Source organism: Etheostoma cragini, chromosome 2, assembly GCF_013103735.1.
Source record: "Etheostoma cragini isolate CJK2018 chromosome 2, CSU_Ecrag_1.0, whole genome shotgun sequence".
NCBI lineage: Eukaryota > Metazoa > Chordata > Actinopteri > Perciformes > Percidae > Etheostoma > Etheostoma cragini.
Window position 1 is genome coordinate 10,198,671 of NC_048408.1, and position 21,522 is coordinate 10,220,192.

At 40.9% G+C, this 21,522-nt stretch overlaps 1 protein-coding gene and 1 long non-coding RNA gene across 4 annotated transcripts in view; both read right to left on the reverse strand.

The window, feature by feature from the left end:
* tll1 (tolloid-like 1) overlaps positions 1-21,522 on the reverse strand; it is a 50,810-nt gene that overhangs the window by 27,728 nt on the left and 1,560 nt on the right. For 2 of the 3 annotated variants that reach the window (XM_034898605.1, XM_034898625.1), the window contains exon 2: positions 21,010-21,493. In XM_034898605.1, coding sequence (XP_034754496.1) covers positions 21,010-21,190 — 181 coding nt within the window. In that variant the 5' untranslated portion in view covers positions 21,191-21,493. The remainder of the gene's footprint in view (positions 1-21,009; positions 21,494-21,522) is intronic. The other variant, XM_034898613.1, reaches the window with a different exon arrangement.
* On the reverse strand, positions 1,054-6,336 carry LOC117960665. Its single transcript, XR_004660197.1, has 3 exons — positions 6,325-6,336; positions 2,513-2,516; positions 1,054-1,213 (listed from the first exon to the last, which is right to left on the reverse strand). It is a non-coding gene; the product is annotated as an uncharacterized LOC117960665 (long non-coding RNA).

A 21,522-nucleotide genomic window follows, 5' to 3' on the forward strand; every position in this document is an offset into this window, starting at 1 on the left:
ACAGACAGTCACCAGGTCCTAGTCAATATCCACAACGTTCCGCTGCCGGAATTGGTGACTTGTGATTGGTTTTAAGAAATGCCAATTTCTTACCAGTTTTTCTCCTATCCCGGAATCCTGTGTGGACTAGCCAAACCCTCCTACGCAGCGCTGTGGAGAAAGGTCTGCCTAAGCGGGACTACCAGATCCCGGTGGTCTTACAGTGGGCTGGTATCAGGCCACGTGAGAAACCACTATCCCCTCCACTACTTTCTATCCTCCCTGCTTACTCGGACCACTCCAGTCTCTGCAATGTTTCAGATTTTGAGTGTTAAAAAAGCTTATTCTGTAGGTTTATGATGGTGTGTGTGTATACCAGCCACAACAACCACTTTTGTCACAAACTTAAAACCACTCCTGTTCCCACAGCATGCCTCATGGGCATGCCTCTCATCTTTCTGAAAAACCTTCCCTCCCAATTGTTTATGCTTCAATTTCCATCCTCTGTCATCCTTTTGTGGCTCATTATAACTAGTTTCTTTCTTTTTCTCTCCCTCTCCTTCCATATCTACAGCACATCTCCCAGCCTGCAACAATGAACAACTGAACGATAACCATCGCTAAATGATTAGTTGAGCGGAGTTACTGCCCTCAACAGGGGCTCAAGACACTAATACATTAACAATGGTATGGGAGAAGCTTGTCACTTAGCTAATCAGGATTGCCACTAAAGGAAATGGGGGGTCAGGGTGCCATTGTACTCAAGTCGAGCTATTGTTGAAGTGAGGAGCATACAACAATAACCACATATGGTTTACAAATCAGGATATCAGATACAGACTGCGAGTGCGTGGTGCTGAATGGTGCTGTAAGATATGTTAGTTAGATGAATATGAGGATCTAAAGGCTAGAGTTGCTGTAAGGTATGTTTTATTTTATTCCAATCCCTCAAAATATTTAGTTTACTATAATATAAGACAAGTAAAAGCATTTAATCCTCATATTTGAGAAGCTGGAACCATGAAATGTTTGCCATTTTTGCTTGACAAATGACTTAAAAATGGGGAGGCAGTTTATTTTTGGCGTTATTGGGCAAAAATTCCATAATAATATTTCAGCATATTGTAATTCAAGTTGTTTGAAAGAAAACTAGACTATTGCTCCTCCTCCTTGGTTATGTATTCAGGCTTTAGTAAATCTACCCTTGAGGGGAGACTTGGCCAATCACAGGTCACTCCATATTTAATAAATGAGACTTTATCTTAATTGCCCTGTTTATCTGAATAAGATTGCACAAAGGTGTTAGTACGGGTTAATGCTGCTGACATACTTGGAAGTGTTTGTTCATTTTATAAACAAGTGTATCATCACACAACTGGTACAGTTGCAGGTGTAAAAGTGGTTTGATTTGAACAAACCAGTTATCATTTGGTGATGTTGTTGTAGGCAACAATCATAACCAATCTCATCAGTTCTAGTCATTGGATTTGTAATGTCGCTACAGCTGGAAAACAGTTATTTATAGCATTGGAAATGTGCAGATATAACAGACTTTGTAGTACAATAAAATGTCTCCCTTGTATACTTTTTTGAACTTAAAGGGCTGAATTTAGTGAGTCACTGGTTGAAGACATAATGCAATCAAACTCAACACCTATAAAAGAAGTTTATTTGACTCTGAAGTGCTTGGTGTTGTTGTGACTTTGTCATATAAAGCCAAAAAATAACACAATTACAACCACTGCTAAGATGTGGTGGTCTGGACAGGCACTGGTACAAATTGCATCTACTGACACTCCCGTCTACTGCAAACTCTGCCAAAGTGGTGTCATAGCAAGCCACAAAAACTACCAAATGTGTATAAAATATCCACTTAACACCCAAAGAAACTTGCAGTTCACCAGCAAAAGGTCAAAATCTGTGTGATTTATCATATAAACGTAGACTGTATCACATTGTACCTGCATTACAAATTATATTTCCCCTGACTTTTGTTTCTATTTGTAGGACAGTGTGTTTGTGACATTACATTACTAGTAATGTCACAATTAAAGGACAACATATTTCAGGACAACAAGAGAAATTACAAGGACTACAAGCTTTCCAGAGAAAAGCAGCTGACACAAGCAGAGATACAAAGCGAGGAGAAGAGGGAGAGTACAGTTATAGTAAACGTGGCCCATTGATTGTTGGGGTCTTTTTAATCCATAGTGATACCATAAATAGCCCAAAGTCAAGCCAGTCGGTGAGGAGGGGTGAGGACAGTGAGGCATGGAGATATTGGAGTAAGGGTATTGATCTTAAAACGCCAAGACGTCCCAGGAGACCTACATCATGCTGACCAGGGCCTTACTGTTCGCCCTTCAGCAGGGCACTGCAGCAAACACACACAAACACACACACACAGGGGCACACGCACACACGCACACACACACACACACGCACGCACACACACACACACACACACACACACACACACACACACACACACACACACACAGGAATAATGCACCAAATGCAAAGAGAGGCAGACTTTCCTCAAATGTATGCAGCTTTGTTTTATACTTTGTAAAAGCTGAAATAGGAACATTTATATCCTCATGCAACAATGTCCACTAAAACTAGTTTGCACCTAAATGATACATCCAAGCTTATATTAAGGTGTTAGTTGTACTTGCCCATGGAGTACCTCAACTTAGTTGTAAACATTTTCAGTGCTTTAATCTGTTAGACAGTAACACTTGATATGTAAATCAAACAAACAAACACATTTTGCATTTATAGATGCAATACAAAACTAAGTAAAACTCTAAAAGAATAAAAACAAATAGTTAATAATTCCTATTTTAATTATTGAATAACTAATCATTTATATTTTGGGGTAGAATAGTATTTCTTTAAAAGGCGCTTATTAAGGTTATTCTACCTTCATGTTTTAAGTTTTCATCATTTATTAAGGTGACATTTCTACAACAATTTATCTGTCTGCTGCTTGAAAATGTATAGTTTATATATTGTGACCACCTAAAAATCACTATGTGTTTAATCTTTGTCATTATAACATCTTTTCAATCTTTCCTTTGACATTTTACAGATACTATTGTACAATACAGTAATGAAGTATGCACTGCTGAGTGTTATACTCATGCTGAACTCACTGGGGTGTATCTAACAAAAACACGCACGTACGCACACACAAACACACAAACACACACATCACTAAGCTCCTCATTAAGCAAATATAAGGTCACGCTGTATGTGGGCTAAGGTGTGTGTGTGCGCGTGGGTTTGTGTGTTTGTGTGTGTGTGTGTCAACGTGCATGTGTATGAGCCCTTCCATTTGTATAATATTAATTGTAAATAACTGTGACTGTGAGTGTACTACATTTATTAAAAAGAGATTATCTCTGCCTTGTTTAAGGCTTTTCTCCAAAAGTAATTGTTGTGCAAGCTGCTTGATCCAGATTAACCCTTTGTGAGCAACAACAGGTGCTGTACTTCAAGCTCTCTGTACGCCGACAGTGCAAGGTTGCAAAAAGGTATGGCCAAAAACGGCAACAGCGACAGCAATAAATGCAACATGCTACCCAGCTGAGTGGGCTAATAAAGTAATACTCCTCCACCCAAAATTTCCACAATTCAGTCAACGCCTGTAAGATGGACCAGTGGCTACCAGTTGTTAGTTTGTAGTCAACACCGAATAGAAGTTGTGGTCAGATTGGATGCACAGGTTTACAACGAATTCCCAAAGTGACACGGAGAATCAGCTATCACAATGTCTATACTTTAGAAGTTCCTATAGACTCTATAGGAACTTCCCAAACCATTCCTGTAGCATGTATTTATGGGCAGCATATTCCAAAGTAGGGGTGGAGCGGTTCATGTATTCGTATTGAAACTAAACGGTTCGGGATTCACAGGCACATTAATTTACAGGGACAATGCACAGTACAAAAATAAATAAATCTTGCCTGCAAATTAACTAATGCGGAACTAATGTAATGTGGAACTATTCTTAGATACGAGGGAGTCTGGAGATGATGTGGGTTACTTATTGTTTACTGTTACATCTTACACAAGTCAGGCTTTCTGCAGATAGCTCAAGGGAGAGACTATATGACACTAGGTACAGCCTGAGACATAAACAATAAAAAAAAATTGCATTTGGCAAATTTGTATTGATTTTCCCTCCATTGGACTAAGCGCGTACCAAACCATGATGTCTGAACCGAGGTATTAACCAAACCGTAAATTGATGTAGATAATTGTTAGTTGCAGCTCTACTATCCTACTGTTCAGCTAAAGAGTAGTCTCATCTGTTGGTTTGTGCATTTTCAGCGGTTACATCCTGCTTCTTAATTGGTCAGAACTGTCTGTCCGTGTCATGTTTTGTCATAACTGTTTGAAACATACTGAGGATAAAGGCAGTAAAGAGAAATAGATAATACAACCCTTCCACCAGACAAAAACAATGTTGGATGATCCTGCAAAACCCTGAATAACAATGACATTTGATTGATCATGGCAAACAAACTGAGGTAAAGGAATACCAAAGAAGCAAGTCACGTGATTGGCTGGACAGAGATGGTGGCTCGAGGTGAAGTTCCCAGCCCAACTTTGCCAAATAGTTGTTTTAGATGGTTCCTACTCCGGTATTCTACCACTGTATGCTCAGTTTGGTTACTTAAGGCAGAATGCTAAGCGCAACACAGCGATACTGACGCTATTGAAGAGAAAGTACTTGAGAAACAGAAAAGCTACCTTGAGCCACACTTTTCTCAGATTCAGTCTCAGATTGAACAGGTGGCGATTGACAACGATAAGAAGCTAACCGCTTTCCATGCGCAACTAGCATCTCTAATGCAAGCCTTGGCTCTCTCAGATCGGACGTGAACGACCTAAAAACTACCATGGAAAGCAACTCAAGTATTCTGGACAGCCACGGCCATGCATGTCAGGAGATCTAGATGAAGCTCGCAAACGTGGAGGACAGAAACCAAAAATACAACACCTGCATCGTCGGGCTGAAAGAGGGGGTAGAAGGTGCTAATTCTATCCATTCTCTCTCCCGCTTGCTGCCTAAGTGGCTCCCGAATCTAGCAGATGTTCAGATAGAGAGCCCAACGAATTTACAGAGATAGCCCAAAGAAGAATACCACTACTAGTCGCACGCTGATTTTCAACGTGCTTTGTTACACAAACAGGCAATCGATTCTACAGGCTGCGCAAAAATCCCTGCTTGAAATTCAGGGCCGGAAAATGCGCTTTTCCCTGGATTACAGCAACTACACAGTAAAAAGATGCCAGGCAAACTTGCGCAGTGCATTGTCTAGTGTCTATCCGTGTGTCTGTGTCTGTTTGTGTGTGTGTTATCTTGTCTCCCTCCCTCCCATTTTTCCTCTCTGTGTTTGTTTTTATCTCATTTTTACTTTTATTTTGGTCCCGGGATGCGCGTTCTCCCTCTTAGTGTATTGTTTGTAATTGTTTGTCACTGTTTTTAAATATATAAAAATAAATAAAAAATTTATCACAAAAAGGAACGCCAAAGTTTAGCGAAAGACACTGTTTTCCTATATGAAAGTCAGATCTACTACCCCAACCCTCCAAACCCTTACTAACCCTTACTGCTACATAACGGGCCCACCACTTCCTGATGTAAACCGTGAGGTGTGGAATCTTCCCATGTGGACATTATTCCAGGGCATAATGGGAGGGTAAGGGATCTGGTAAGGATGCCTCCCGGGCGCCTCCCTAGGGAGGTGTTCCAGGCACGTCCAGCTGGGAGGAGGCCTTGAGGAAGACCCAGGACTAGGTGGAGAGATTATATCTCCAACCTAGCCTAGGAACGCCTCGGGATCCCCCAGTCGGAGCTGGTTGATGTGGCTCGGGAAAGGAAAGTTTGGGGTCCCCTACTGGAGCTGCTTCCCCGCGACCCGATTCCGGATAAGCGGATAAAGATGGATGGATGGATGGATATTGGGATGGATTCATCTATATGAGTGGTTTGAGTAGTGTCTATGGGTGTTTTGATACCTGTCTCTGTTGGAACCCATTACTACTTCGCCTAGCTAACCAAAGCCTCCTTTGTCCACTGTGAAGAAAACTACAAAGCATCACTTTAAGATGATGCTTTATAGTTTTCTTTTACTAGTATTTAAAATGGAATAATGATGTACCAGTTGGCACATGTACAGTAATGGGTTGCAATTTGTTGCAAAAGATGTTGGAGTTGGTAATGTTATCAGTAAGAAATGTGCTTTTTAGAAAAAGAAAAAAAAACAGAATGTGAAAGCTAAAGCTAAGTTCAAAACGTTCTCACCCCACCCTTGTGCAAATGTGTGTTACAAAGAGAGAGAGTGAAAGAGAAAGAGAGAGAGGGAGAGAGGACAGGATCATCTCAAACTCTAACCCTGAAAACACACACACACACACACACACACACACACACACATACACACACACACACTAATCATATGTTTTCGCTGCGGTAAACACAAATCCATCGTCAGAGACCCAATTATACATCTCTACACGCTCACACTGTGTGTGTGTGTGTGTGTGTGTGTGTGTCTGTGTGTGTGTGTGTGGGTGTGTGTGTGAATATGCGTTTGCCTACAGATTAGGATAGGCAAAAACTTCCTTCAAGCATGAGTGCAGCTAAAAACAGATGGCAGAGCAGTGAGGCGAACCACTGGACATCTGAAACGACCCGGAAATAAAGCACAGACTGATCATAAACAAATCCAATTAACAGGGAAATATTGCAGCCTGCCTTTAGGTCCTCAGCAAAACTGTTTATCATTTTGATTATTTTAAATAAATCCCCATGAATCCAACTGCAGTATGTTTGCTGTAGTACAACAGCACACAAGACCAAAAGCAAGAGGCGGCGGTGAAGAGTGCAAAAAGTCACAGTAAAATTACAGTAAAAACTAAAATAAAGAAAAAACAGTTGGTGCGTTTCTTACTATGTAACTGAATTCAAAATGTAGATAATTATAATATTCAGGAAAATGAACATCTGCAACTGCACTTAAAGAGCATTCCACCACATAAACTCAAGGGGATAAAATAACATTATATCATATGACACACACACACAGAGAGCTCATGTAACCTCCTAATCCTATTACTGTGACACTGAGATTCTAAGGGTGTGAAGAGATCTCGTTTTACGAGATTTCTCGTCGAGGTGAAAAGTTGTCTCGTGAGGCGATGAGATGTCAGCGTGATGGAGCGTGAAATTACTATTGAAGATCCCCCAAAAAATTGTTTCTGTTTGCACTTGTAGTTTTGAGAGAGCAGTACTTTGGTTATTGATACACTTACTGTTTGCATTTAAAGTGTTATTTTTCTGTTATTTACACATTTATTTTATTTATACTGTTTATTTTTTTATGTTCGGTTTGTGGAAAGGAGTTAGATTTCTCGTGTGAAATTGTACAGGGCAGAAGCCAGTTGGTAGAGTTTATACAAAACATTTTGCAGTGTTTGCACGTCCTTTACTGCATATAATTCATTAAAATAGTAAAAAAAAATAGTTAAATAACATTCATCATTAATAGTCGATTTCAAAATGCACCTAAATTGTTTTGCATTTTGTGATTTTTCAGTTGAATAAAAAAACTATTTTCCATTCATATATTTCATCGAGGATTTCTTTAAATTTTTTTTAAAAATCTCGTCTCGTCTCGTTCTTGTGAACCCAATCTCGTGATGTGTCTGGTCTCGTGGAGTAAGCGTCTCGTCACACCCCTATGAGATTCCTCTCCAGTGGGTCATGGGTTTGGTCAGACATTGTGACGGGACATGACTATGGCTCAGTTTTACCATCAGGGTGTCATGCGTGTGCACCAATGGGCCTGGCAGCCAACAAGGCTCTAACATAAAGAAAGATCAAATGAAAGGTTATTTATTTGTAAGGATGGTGGAGAGTCCCGCTCTGTATGTCATCCCCTCGGTACATCAGGTGCAACTGCAAGGCATCACTCATTAGAGGACGTATTTCTTTGAAGTTGTTGTTACGTTGATTTCAGTGTAATTGCTTTGAGTAGTAGTTTTATTAACAGATTACAATAAAATAAATAGGGTTAAGAGTTAAAATCAGACCAAGCTGGCTAATATTCAAGTCTAAAAGTGCTAAATAGTTTGTTAAAGAGGCTATAACTGATACGTCTACAAAAACAATGTTAGAAAAGACAATGTTAAAAAAAAACTACAGAGAGTCACCCAAATCTCTAGCTCCTGATCAACGATATACCTTAACTTATAGGGATTATGAGCTAATTTTTTATCTGCCTAGTCTGCAACTTCACTATTTTGGTTCACTCTCACCACTCACATAGCATTGATATTTTCCTAAGGAGTCAGTAGACACCACAAACAGCTAAAAAAAGAGCAAAGCAAGGAAAACATCAAAAAGGATGAGGATATCGATAGTAATTCTGATTGTTTACATCCAAGTGTTTCCTATTTAGCGGCTTTGTAGGATGGATAATACTTGGATAATACTTGACATAAACACAAATATTTCTACCTTGTGCAAACTCTACAGCACACTTCAACATTCGGTGTGGAAGAGCGGCTACATACAGGAATTTCACAACTTCCAAGGACCAATAGAAAATGCTGTTGGAAGCCAACAGTTGGAAACTCCTCCACAAAATTCTGCTGAAACAATTTCCTGAGTCTAGCAGAATCTGAGTTGTTTTTTAATAAAATATAGAAATAGATAAAGCAACGTCAAAAAGATAAAAAGTGGGCAGTCTAGGAGTTTTAGTATTTCTGCAAACATCATTGACTTTCAATACTATGTCAAGCAGTGTAATATAATGTGGCCAATATTGCTCCAGTCATTGTGTGGTTGTTGTGCATCAACTGTACATGCATCTGTGAACAAATCTCAGTCATCAGGGTCATGGTTTATCTGGGAGTGCTAAGTCAAGGGCAGCTTCTTTATGTCCTTGAAGCTATTTTGCCTTGATGATACTTTGCCTTGAAATATGCGACTCTAAACATGACAGCCAGGTAGACTAACGGCCCACATGTGACCCCAATGACCTAAAAGATGTAAAGGTTCCCACAAAGGTAAAATGCCTGGGACTCCCAACCAGTCAGTACAAACTGCAGAAGCCTTTTTAATGAGGCGGGAAATGTCTCTAAGAAACCTAAAGTCCTGCTGCCCTTGACTTTGCACTTCTAAATAACTGTACATGCAGTACAGTCTTTGCACATTTATGTGGCATACACACAGTTAGGCTTGTTTCGAGGTAAAATATCAACCTTGTGGATTTAGCTACTGTAAGACCATGGAGATGTGCATGATGTGGTGCAGGGAGGCTGGTGACCCCAGCTGGGTTTTTACAATACTATGGAATATCTGACAAACAAAATAAGAGTCTGACTTTAAAAAAGGTGGCTTTTCCTCAACTAACAATGGGTGTATATGAATTATGTTGCTGCTATAAATACCCCCAGGAAAAACTTGGTGGCATAAAAGCAGCCAGACATTTAATAATTGAGCAATGCGTGGCAGGTGGGCAGAGTGACGGCGGTGCTGACTCATGGCTTCTGCAGCTCCGGAACAATGACGCTCCAAAACAAACAAGTCGGCTCCCGGTGCGGGCGCAGAGTTTGTGCTGAGGCGGGAATCCTGAAGAAGACTTCGGAAGCTGAATGGCAGGAGCACTCTGCTCGGGAATATCCTGTTTAGTATAATATGACTGAGATCGTCCTCTCGCTCACACACACACATAACGCAGCCTCAGTGTCAAACACACACATACACACATACACACACATTGCTCTAGTTTCCTTCCTATTGAGGAATGGGGGAAGGGGTGAACAGTAGCTGCAGCTCACTGTCACGACATGGTGGGCTTCACTGTCTGACTGAAAAAATCAAAGACACTCTCAGTATACATGGGCATGGGCACAAACACAATCAGCTGTTTAGGATACACTTGATGCACTGATAGAATACAGGAATGTGTAAAACTTATATCAAAACGGCTTTGACTGCGTGGTAACTAAAATGCAATCTGAACCCCCCAAAAAAACAAGATCCTTGTGTTGTTTCTACAAAGCTTTCCTTCAATTGCTTATCTGTTTTTAAAATCATCTGGAGACAAGACGGAATTTCCCCAAAGCCCACAACTTTTGTGAATGGACACCAGAGCTCACCCACAACAGCCAGAAACAACTATATAAAATGCATACAATCATATATTGTGGGAGCTAAATAGGCTTTTAATTTCCCTTTTGGACTTTAAGTTCAGTTGTGTTCAGACCAAATTCAAGGGAGCCAGGATTCTGAGCTGTCACAGAAGCATCTACCTGAATGAAAGGGTTTTATTGGTCTGCTGGGTTGCTAGTAGCAGAGACCCGATCTAGGTTTTGAGTCCTCATGTGTCTCAGATCTGTATCTTAGTCTGTCTAATACAGAATGGATCCAAGTGGAATCGCTCTCAGCTCTGATCACATGGTGCACCTAAATCATCACACTGTGTTTTTGAGGTAAGACAAAGATTATAAACCGGAAAGTGTAGTTGAAATGTTTTCTCCCTCACTATTTGAGTTTATACACGCACATCAGTTTCAGGTAAGTTTTGTACAGGTCTGTTCTGTATCGTGTAGACCTGTAACACAGTCACACACAAAGTCAGTGCATATGTAGCTGCAGCTAATGTCCATATAGATTTGGTTTGTGGTGAATAAACACAGAACCACCATTCCAATTAAGAAAATATTCCCTGTGCATTCAATCTTTTGCAAAATACTTTAAACACAGTTTGCACAAAGATGGTGCAGTTTTTTTTCCAGTTTTCTCACACACAAACCAAAGGCATCAATGTATTTTTCAAACTATGATGAACCAGCATGAAAGTGATTTTGAAAGGTAAGTAAATGCAACTTCCTACGAAAGGTTGGAGCAACTCCAAAGGAAGCACAGTGACTACATTTAAAATGTGTGGATACAAATCCCTAATGTACCCAATTAAATACCAACATGTGATTTGTTTCCCTTTACCTGTAAAAAAAAAAGAAATTTAAAACTCATGACTAATATTATGTATAACATAAGCACTGTATCAAGACCCACTCCCCTAAGACTTGGCAGCCAGCTTTAATCTGAACAACAGAATGAGCCAACTTGAACCACTTCATGTATGTAGCTAAGTGGAGATCTTCTCTCAAGTTGAAGGCTCTGGTTCAAGCTCCACATGGAAACTGGGATGTAACTATTTATGTTACTAATATTCCTACACGCAACACAAAATCACTGTCAACTCTTTTACCTGACTACGAATAATTCCTCATTTCAGGATTTGCTTAATACGTATTGCTGTTGTTGGTGCATGATGTCCATTTTTTTTAATTTTCTTTTAAATTTTCTTCAAAAGCGTAATGCTGTTTTGTTTTGTTTAACACCCTTCTTGCAGCTTATTGTGATTCCTGTACTGTAACAACTGAGTTCAGATATGTACAACCATCAGAAAATGCACATTATGTATTGTTCAGTACTGGTGCACAATCCTGTGAAAAACCATTAGTGTATTTGAAGAACAGGCAGTTGGGTATCTTGGGTCACTCCTGAAGAAATGACCCACAGCTTCACTTGGACATTGTGGTTTGTTTTGCTTTCACTCCGTGTGTGTGTGTGTGAGCATTTTATGAGAACAGTGATTTGGAAGGAAGCATGAATGACTCTTAAGTGAGCATAGGAGCTTGGGCACGTCTGTACAAGTGTGTGTGTGCGTGCGCGTGTGTGTGTCATCTCCAGCTGAGTAGCAGGATGCAGACAACCAGGAAGAGATAAGCGCGGGTGAATGGAGGGAGCTCTGCGTTTGTGTGTGTGTATCGAGTGTGTGCATGTGCGTCTAAGTTCGCGTAGGGAAATCACTTCACAAAGACCTGGAAGTGTGTGTTCTCCTGTCTACCAGCGCAGGACTCGGAGGAGATAAGCAGACAGCCAAATATTCCCCTTGTGTTTTCCCAGCAAAAACAGGAGGCGGAATACCAACCACTCAGACCGATGCCACAGGGTCAGGCATGGAATGAGCTGCGCTTCCACTTCTTACAAGCTGCACACACACAGAAACACACAGCCACCAATTCTTTTTTTTTGTGATCAAATTATTGTTTTATATAAAGGGCCAAACAAAAGTGCAAAACTTTGGTCCAGATGACAACATACAGAAAAGTACACTACACACACCAAAGAAGGCATGGTTCACCTTTTCAACAATCTTTCCTTGCGATCAAATGTTTCACTCAAACACATAGAGAGGAAATACGGGAAGGACGGAGACACCACAAAAAACACAACAGCAAGAACGATGCCCACAGATCACAAACACGACACACAGAAAAAGACACAGACAAACACACAAACAAGAGACTTTGACGGGTAGACGGGCACAAGAAGTGAGAAGGCAGTAGCACAAATCTACAGCATGCAGCACTGCTGAGCCAAGTGTCCTTCCCGGGGCTCCTCCAACTACCAGATCATTCAGATTCAAAACATTGACAGTAACGGGTACAGTATCATTAATCAGAGCAGATATTTTGGATGCAATTTTGTTCCAGAACAGTAGAGCAATACCAGATAATGTAAAGATGCACCTTGATCATTTAGTGGGCAGAACGTGAATAAAGGACTGTTACTCCCCTTCATGTGATGCATTTTCAGAGGGGGGAAATTTTAGTGAATCTGCGGAGAATTTGGATTGCGAGATACTTCTGGAATGTTAGACCATTACTGTCTGCCAGTCGAGAGAAGGGTCTGGGCAATCGCGTACCCAGATCCTCTCAATAGGAAAGGCAGACCGGCCAGATATCACCAAGAACTGATAAAGCCGGGATACCATGCCACAGTTTTTTGGCTGCATAGTAAATAACTTCCGGAAAGGATGGATGGACAGAGCCCTCTGCCAGCGGACCCGTTTACTTTGAGTGCTGATCTTAATTGAAGGGAAAAGAAAAAAGAGGAATGTGGTAGATTGAATACATTTCGTAACTCAGAAAAAGATAACAAGCCAACCTTACTAAAAATGTCTTTTAGGCAATGAACTCCCTCTGTTCCCACTGCGGAGCTGTTATCGGCCTCCCACCAATCAGGAGCACTGTATTGTTAAATAATGGAGAAAATGTGTGCCAGTTACAAGCTATATGGCAGTATGTTTTAGCCAAACTCCAAGTTTTGATAAGATGAGAGATAATGGGGCCAAAGTGTAGCTGGCATTGTTTGTTGGAGTTTTGGGCAAAAAGAACGTCTTGGAGTGACCAAGGCTCTGTCGTAGCATTTTCTAGGGTACGCCGGCAAACAGACATATTTGGGTTGAACCATGTAAGGAGGGGTCTTAACACAAAGCACCATGAATAATGTTTAAAGTTGGGAACTGAGAGGACACCATTCAAAGCCGTTTTCCTTTCCAGATAAATTTGGATACTGCTGATTGTAATTTATGCCAATAACCAGAAGGAGGGGAAAAAGGTAGCATAGAACTCACAAAATTAATCCTGGGTGAAAAATTCATTCACAGAGATACAGGCTTGAATAGACAGGGGGAGATCCATCCACTTTTCCATATCTTTTCAAATGTTTTTCAGAGCACCAGAATATTTATGCCTAACAATCTGGTTTAAGGGAAAACCTCAATGCCTAAATATCGAAACTGCTTAACAATGGGGATGTTAGTAGGGATAATTGAACTGCGAGCAGGATAATTTAAAGGATGCACTGTAGACTTTGATCAGTTAATTTTAAAGCCTGATAAGCTGCAACACGCCTCGATTAATGATAGAAGGTGAGGAAGAGATAGAGGGGTTTTCTAAAAACAAAACAAATATTGTTCACAAATAGTGAGAGAGGATGCTGTGTATTACAAATGCATATTGGTGAAACAATAATCGATTGGCGAATAGCTTGAGAAGGAGACAAATAGTGTAGGACTCAAGTGGCAGCTTTGGCGTGAAGATCTAGAAACTGGAAACAAAGAGGAGGAGGTTGTCCGGTTAAGACTTGGGATGAGGGGTTAGAATACAAATAAAAGTGTTACCAAAGCCCATCACCTCTAAGACTGACCCTAGAAATGACCAATCAAGCCTATCAAAGGCTTTTATTGCATCAAGAGAGAGAAGTGACATTGGGGTCTTACTGTCTTCCACTGCATCAACAATGTGGATAAGCCGTCTTAAAGATTTTTAAATCAGAGTTAAGCAGGCTCGGAGGTAGCTAGAGCACTCCGTAGGATCCTTATCCTTTTTCAAGAGTAAGGGAATTAAGGCTGTGTTAACATTCCATGAAAATTTGCCCTTCTCAAAAGAGAAGTTAATCACATCAATAAGGAATTGTTCCCAAAAAGTTGCATATTCTGTACAGCCAATCCTAGTTCCTTTAAAGTGATCAATTTGTCTAAGCTAGCTGATTCCTCTTCTGGTAATTGAGGCAAATCAAGCTGATTCAACCAGCTGTCACAGTGAGTTTTATGCAAAGTAACCTCTGATTCATACAAATTGGAATAACATGTATGAAAGTTTTTTTTGTATTTCAACAGGGTCAGTTCTGATATTACCATCGGGGGATTTTTTAGAGGGAATATCTGCAAATTGGTCACAGAACCTTATTCTAATGACAAGGAGATGTCATGAAAGTAATAGTGCTGTCTTGCTCAGTGAATTATAAATTCAGATTTCTGTTTCAGAATGTTGTTTATTTCCTCCTTGACTAATGATCATTCTAAAGCTATATCAGTAAAATTAGTTTGAAACAATGAGTCTAACTTGGTGAACTCAGCTTCAAGGTTTTGTAGTTGAAGTGACGTAGCTTTGCACGCATTACGGAAGAAAAGTATGGTATTGCTTCTGATAAAACCTTTTAATGCGTCCCACAATATTCTGGGGTCTCCTACAGAGCCAACATAAATGTCTACAAATATCTGGAATTCTGCTATAAACTGAGTGATGTAGGATTCATTTTTCAGTAAAGAAGTATTAAAGCACCAACTAGCAGCACGCTGAGACAGACAGTCTAGGGAGGCAACGCAGAGGACCCTTTTATGGTCCTACAATGACATTCGAAGTAACACTGCTTTATCAATTGAATGAAATATTAAGGGGATGCAAAAAGAAAATCTATTCTGGAAAAAGATTTATGTCTACCTGAGAAAAAGTAATAATCCTTACAAGTGGGATTCACTGCATTCCAAATATATATAAGACCCAAGCTGCTGGTCCACGACTTCAAAGCATTTGTGGCTTGCACCTGAACCCCAGTGACCTTTGCCTTCGACTGAGCAATATTTGAGTCCCACAGCATTGAAGTCCACACCAACAACAAAAGAACAGTCCGTTAACTCCAGCATCTGACTGGTAGCAAATGGGTCTCCTGTAATAACGCAATGTCAACATTTCTCTTTTTAAACCTTATGTTGTCTTCCCATCAACCAAGAAACATTATGCTCCCTTTTTCCGACATTTTTGTCACTTTTTCAATGTTGTTGGTGCTTTTTTTGATGTTAAGTTAATTTATATTTCTAATGTTGACGTTTTCAGCACTTATTTTAAAGGCCCTTTAGTTGTTATAAAAAAATCGACCCGAGGACAACATGAGGGTTAAGTATGGCTAGGGTGTTGGCTCACTTGTGAGGTGCATTCAGACTACCACAGTTCTAAACTAAAAAGGCAAGATCACTCATTTTAAAAAACTGCATTCTAAATGAAAGTAGATGTGGAAAAGCAACCTAGTACTTTCTTTCACTTTGTCAAATCCTTCAGCATCCTTAGCAAAGATGGAAAGGTATGTACTGGGAGCCTTCCTTAATTGTCAGTGTTGCCTGTTAAAGCTGGAAAAAATCCAGGCCCTTGACTCATGCTTGGCGCTGCTTGACCGTGAAGTTGCTGTAGTCCGGAGAAAAGCAAATCTTTCAACATTGGCGGAGATTTCAGCGCAGTCTGTAGGATTGCCTACCTGGTTGTGTAACATGCGATTAGTAGTGGTGTTCTTCTTTGGGCTTTCACTGTAAATTCGATGGGGTCTCATAATCTCTATCTGAACATCTGCCAATTTCTGGAGCCACTTAGGCAGGGAGCGACAGATAATGAATAGCGTTAGAGCCTTCTAGCCCCTCTTTTGGTCCAACAATGCAGATGTTGCATCTTTGGTTTCTGACCTCCATATCTGCTAGCTTCACCTCCAGCTCTTGAAAAGTCTGGCTATGGCTGTCAAGAGTGTCAAGACTTGCAGTTGGAGATGCATGGATAAGCTTTTTGACATCGTCGATCGCCATCTGTTGAATCCGAGACTGAATCTGAGAAAAACGTGGTTCGAGGTAGCCGTTCACTAATTCTTTACACACTGACAACAACATAGGTCCACACTAGAGGTGCACCTGTCAATTGTCTTCATTATCAATTATTTAGTTGGCAATGGATGTGCAAAAAAACCTACTGTAAACCAAACGTATGTGCATGTGTGCACGTGAAAACCCGATTTGTACTTACGTTGTGTGTGCATACCTGTTTATATGTTTAGATGTTAATGTGTATGTGTGTGTGATCATATGCAGATGTTGGGAAGTGAACTGCTGTGCTTCTATATGTGAGTCGTGGTAATATATTCATATTAGGACAGCCAACTGATTAAAATGTTTAATTAGCAATTCATCTTTTCTGGTTTTATCTGTTCTGAATGTACTTTAAAAGGTAAGTTTTTAATGCTCATGTGGTATTTGAGACTGGACGTCAAATGGTGGTAACTCAGTTCACATCAACAGTACATGCAAATAACTTTAGTCTTGTGGAGAGAGCCATCTGGAAGGGCTTTGAAACTCAACTTGCCATTCAAGAGACTATTTTCTTTATCCATTTCTGCTCACAATGCTGTGTTTAATTAATGAGCTCCAGACAGTATAAATTATATTCATAAGTAAGGGGGTCTGAAAAGTCGCTAAATCTACCAAGAAAGTCGCCAAGTTGGCAACACTAGCCGTATTTCCTAGAACATAACATTCCGAGAACCCTTTATTTTTGTTGTGTTCCGATTGGACCAATACTGCGATTTTAAGTTCCTCTGACTGCAGTTCCTCTAACTCTTTCAGCTCCTACTTCAGGGCAGAGTCTTTTTGCTTTTCCCTTTCCCGCGTAGGAACCTAGGTCAATGAGAGTCGGGTTTCCGGTACAGACAGACCAACAACAGGACAATTTTAACCATTTTTGCCATCTTATTCGTCACTAAATTTACGTCTGAGAACGTTTTAGGCAAGAAATGAACTGTATTGATTTTAAATATAGGCAGTATTGCAAAACTTGTTGACGAAGTGACAATTTGCTTAAAAGTTTTTGGAGTTGAGAAGTTCCGTAAAGTGGCCCTGGACACTTTCTCGTCTCAGTGTATTGTTTGTAATTGTTTGTCACTGTTTATTTTTTAAATATGTAAAAAAAAAAAATTTAAAAGAGAAGCTCCGTAAAGTGATGCAACAGCCAGCAGATGCCTGCCGCGGCCGGTAGCTTGTTGCTCGGCCAGTCATGCTCGGAGACCCCGCTGTAAGCTGGGGGTCTCTCAGACCGCTCTCATAAGTAAGAGGCTTGTATTTCACCGTTGATGGATCTTTTGGTTAAATATCACAAGTCCATAATAAGATCAACGGGAACCTCACACACACACACACGGCCACAGCGCAGCAGGCAGAGGCGAGGGAGACAGAGATACCTGTTTCTGTTTGGGAGACTTGTTTAAATTATGATATAGGCTATATACAGTTAAAGGCATTTGGTCAAGGTCACAGCCCCAGTCTCTGCCTGCGGGTGGCTGTGGCTCAGTGGTAGAGCGGTTGCCTGCCAATTGGAAGGTTGGTGGTTCAATCCCTGGCCCTGCAATCCCATGTCGAAGTGTCCTTGGGCAAGAAACTGAACCCTGAATTGCCCCAGATGCTGCGCCATCTGAGTGTAAGTGTGTGTGAGTGTTTATCTCATGAGCAGGTGGCACCTTGGCCACAATGTATGAATGTGTGTGTGAATGGTTCCTGTATGTTGTAAAAGTGCTTTGAGTAGTTGTTAAGACTAGAAAAGCACTTATAAATACAACACATTTCACCTCAAATTTGGGGACAGAGACTTCAGATATGGTATTAGGTGACCACTAATGTCTATATAAAATATACTACTGAATACTACTTCAGATATGTTATTAGGGGACACCTAAGGTCTGTATAAAATAGATATGGTATTATTAGTTTTAGGGGACCACTAAAAGCATCCAAAGAGCACCATGCCATGGGACCTTTAAATGCCATGAGAACCTATCCACTTGATTTGAATTTGTTTCAAATTAAGCATAGAATTTCATGCTATCTTGAGGTTTAAGACTCAATTTAAGTACAGAAACAGGAGCAAAATAGAGTGCTAGAATACAAGTTTTGAAATCTGTCACACATACAAACATACATGTGCATGCTGGTAGGTAGCTACAGAAAATGTCCATACTGGCGCTGGGTTGTTTGAAGAAACAAGGACCACTCTCCAGCATGAATAAAGTGGCACTGACATTTGATTTACATTTAATCTGAACAAAACATGCGTACCATGTAAATCTAATGTTCCCAGTTTAAGTCCAGACAGGGACCCCCCCCCCCCCCCCCCCCCCCCCCCCCCCCCCCCCCCCCCCCCCCCCCCCCCCCCCCCCCCCCCCCCCCCGCCCCCCCCCTATCTGGACTTGTTATTGGTTGCTCTCTGCTGTCAACTATCTGATAATGGCAAAATTGTGTACAGATGTAAAGACTCTGTAAAACGTGCACACATGATTTTCACAAAATCAGAAAAACAGAAACAAGTATTAATTATGGAGAGGTTTAAGAGAAAAGGGATACTCGTGTGTGCAAATGCTGTCGAAAATCTAAGCATGTAAGTATGAATACATTCTTTATGTACACTGATCTTTCCAGCAAATAAAAACTTTGCTTGTGTTTTTTTAATTAGTTATTTTAACCAGCAAGATTTGCTTAGTTACTCAAACATATGTAGACTGAATGTCTCCCTGTAACCTGCCGGGCTTCAATCCAAACACACACACACACACACACACATACACGGTCAGGTCTTAGCCTAAACTAAAAACCACAAAGTCATAGGCTTGCAGTATCAACATAAAATCACTCACACAGGGATCAGTGTAAAATGCACATGAGACCCCCACACACACACACACGCACAAACACACACACACATACACACACACACAGACACACACACACACACACACGCAGGCTAGTGTCCAGAGTTGTCAGGTTTGTGTTTTTGGTATGTGAGGAATGTGTGTTGGCCTGCATGTGGACACTCAGTGTTCTAGGTGGAGTTCTTATCAGTCCAACGTGTCATCACAGACAACATTAAGGAAAGTGCCATTAAAACACATATAGCCATTTGTGTGCACAAAGGCATCGACACATACACAGTCAGACGGGTGTAACCAAAACAAGAATCCAGACAAAGATGCAACACCACCCCATCTCTCTTGCAACAAACAGAAGGCAAGAGGAGCAGAGGAGAGGTTCCTCCAGCAGCTCTGTAGGAATGATGCTGGTACTGTAGGAGGGTTAACATGCAACAATATGATGTCCTGCTCACTGAGCTTTGATACATGGTCCAGACAAAGAGTGATGATCGTAAAGAGAGTATTTCTTATGTTAAAGAAAAGTGCCACATGACACCCAAAAGAACAAGTGCCAGATGAAAGCAGATTTAGGGCTGGACTTGTTTGTTTAGGTTCATAGGCTTGTTGATTTATTCTCTGATTATATGTTTCCTATAATTGGAAATCACAACACTTAGTCATTTTTAAACGCTGTTTTTAAGCAAAGTTATATGACTGCTTACGTGTATTGTAGCACCTTTTGTTAACTGAAAAAGAATGTAAATACAAATGCAAAGACTAAGGGACTGATCTATGATCACCGTGCCAGTATCATTACTAAAGCTCAGGTATCATATTCATTATTCATATTCAAATCATTAAGACTACAAGAAGTAGATGGACTGGACACCAACAAATACTGCATATACAGGACATACAATATGGTCTTAAAGAAAAAAGAAAGAACAAAATAAAAGGAAGACAGAAAGCTTAGTTTAAAACTGGCTAAAATCTTAAGTGAATCTCCAGCTTTGTGTCAAAAACATGAGTTCATATGGGTGGAGCACACTACGCAAGACACACACACACACACACACACCTATAAAAGACCTATAACATACTGAGAAAAAACATACATTTTTAATGTATAGACTAGAGAATATTCAGTGGCAACACTTTTTCAACAAAAGTGAATTAATTTATGATCGAAATGCTCCTTTTTAATAATATACATGTCTACTGTCGGTATCATCTGGTTTCACTGTTGTTCCACAGCAGCTCCCAGACTGCCACTAAAGGTCCAACAAACATTTTATCACAGTGTGTGTGAGAAAGAGAGAAAGAGAGAGCGAGAGAGAGAGAGAGAGAGAGAGAGAGCGTGCATCAGCGTCTGTTTTGGTATAGTGAGTCCAGCTGTTTCTCATCTTCTTTGATGGTTGATTTAGCATCTGGACGCACGAGCAAACACCCACAGATAAGCTGCATGCACAGCCTGTCCATATATGCACCGACATTTCGGACAGTATCAAGACAAAAATTATGCCTACAGGTGATACACACACTTAATGTGTGCGCGTGCGTTTCAGGAGGACACAGGCTTGTCAGGACCGTCATCGAGCTGCACGTTGCACCACCGATGGATCAAAACCCTTGGTTATAATTAGTGGGGAAAAAGGGGTATCCATCTGGACCAGTTTGCCCCCACTCACACACACACACACAGACACACACACACACATACACACACACAAACACACACACGCTGTCATCTCTAATACACACATAGCACGTGCCACAAGAGCCAGCGCGCTCGAGGGATTGGAACACCGCGACCAGACGCGTAAAAACACTTTTTACTAATATAATGTTATTTTATAGTTAAAAACTAAAACAGGACTCACCAGCTTTGCACGGGTCTTTGTAGTCAATGGTCTCCGCTCTTTCCTCTTCATAATTATCATAGTCTGGCTCCTCGTAGTCGAAACAGTTACAAATAGTCACTTTGCCCCAGAAAGTCAAGCCGGCGAGCACCAGCGTGATCCAGTGCATCTTAGCGGCCAGTGCCGAGGGCACTCGGTCCATCTGAAGACTGAAATAAACGAATAAAGGCCTCTCTGCTCGTCTCCTCTGCTGTTAGGAGATGTTCGATGCGCTCTCCAAAGAATGCATCGGCGGCAGGAATTTAACGGGTCATTGTGAAGATCGTTCTCCTCTCTGACAGTCTGCTTGTGGTTACTATAGGCTGCTGTTAGTTACTCTGCCCGGCTCTTCTCCATGTTAAAAGTACACTAAGGTATCTGTCTGTCCGTCCCGGGTACTGTCAGTCAGCAAAGTGTCCGCTGAGAATTTCCGCTGTCCTCCGATGTGGCTTTGCAGGTGAGGCTGCTGTGGGGGGGGAGGAAACAAAGAAAGAC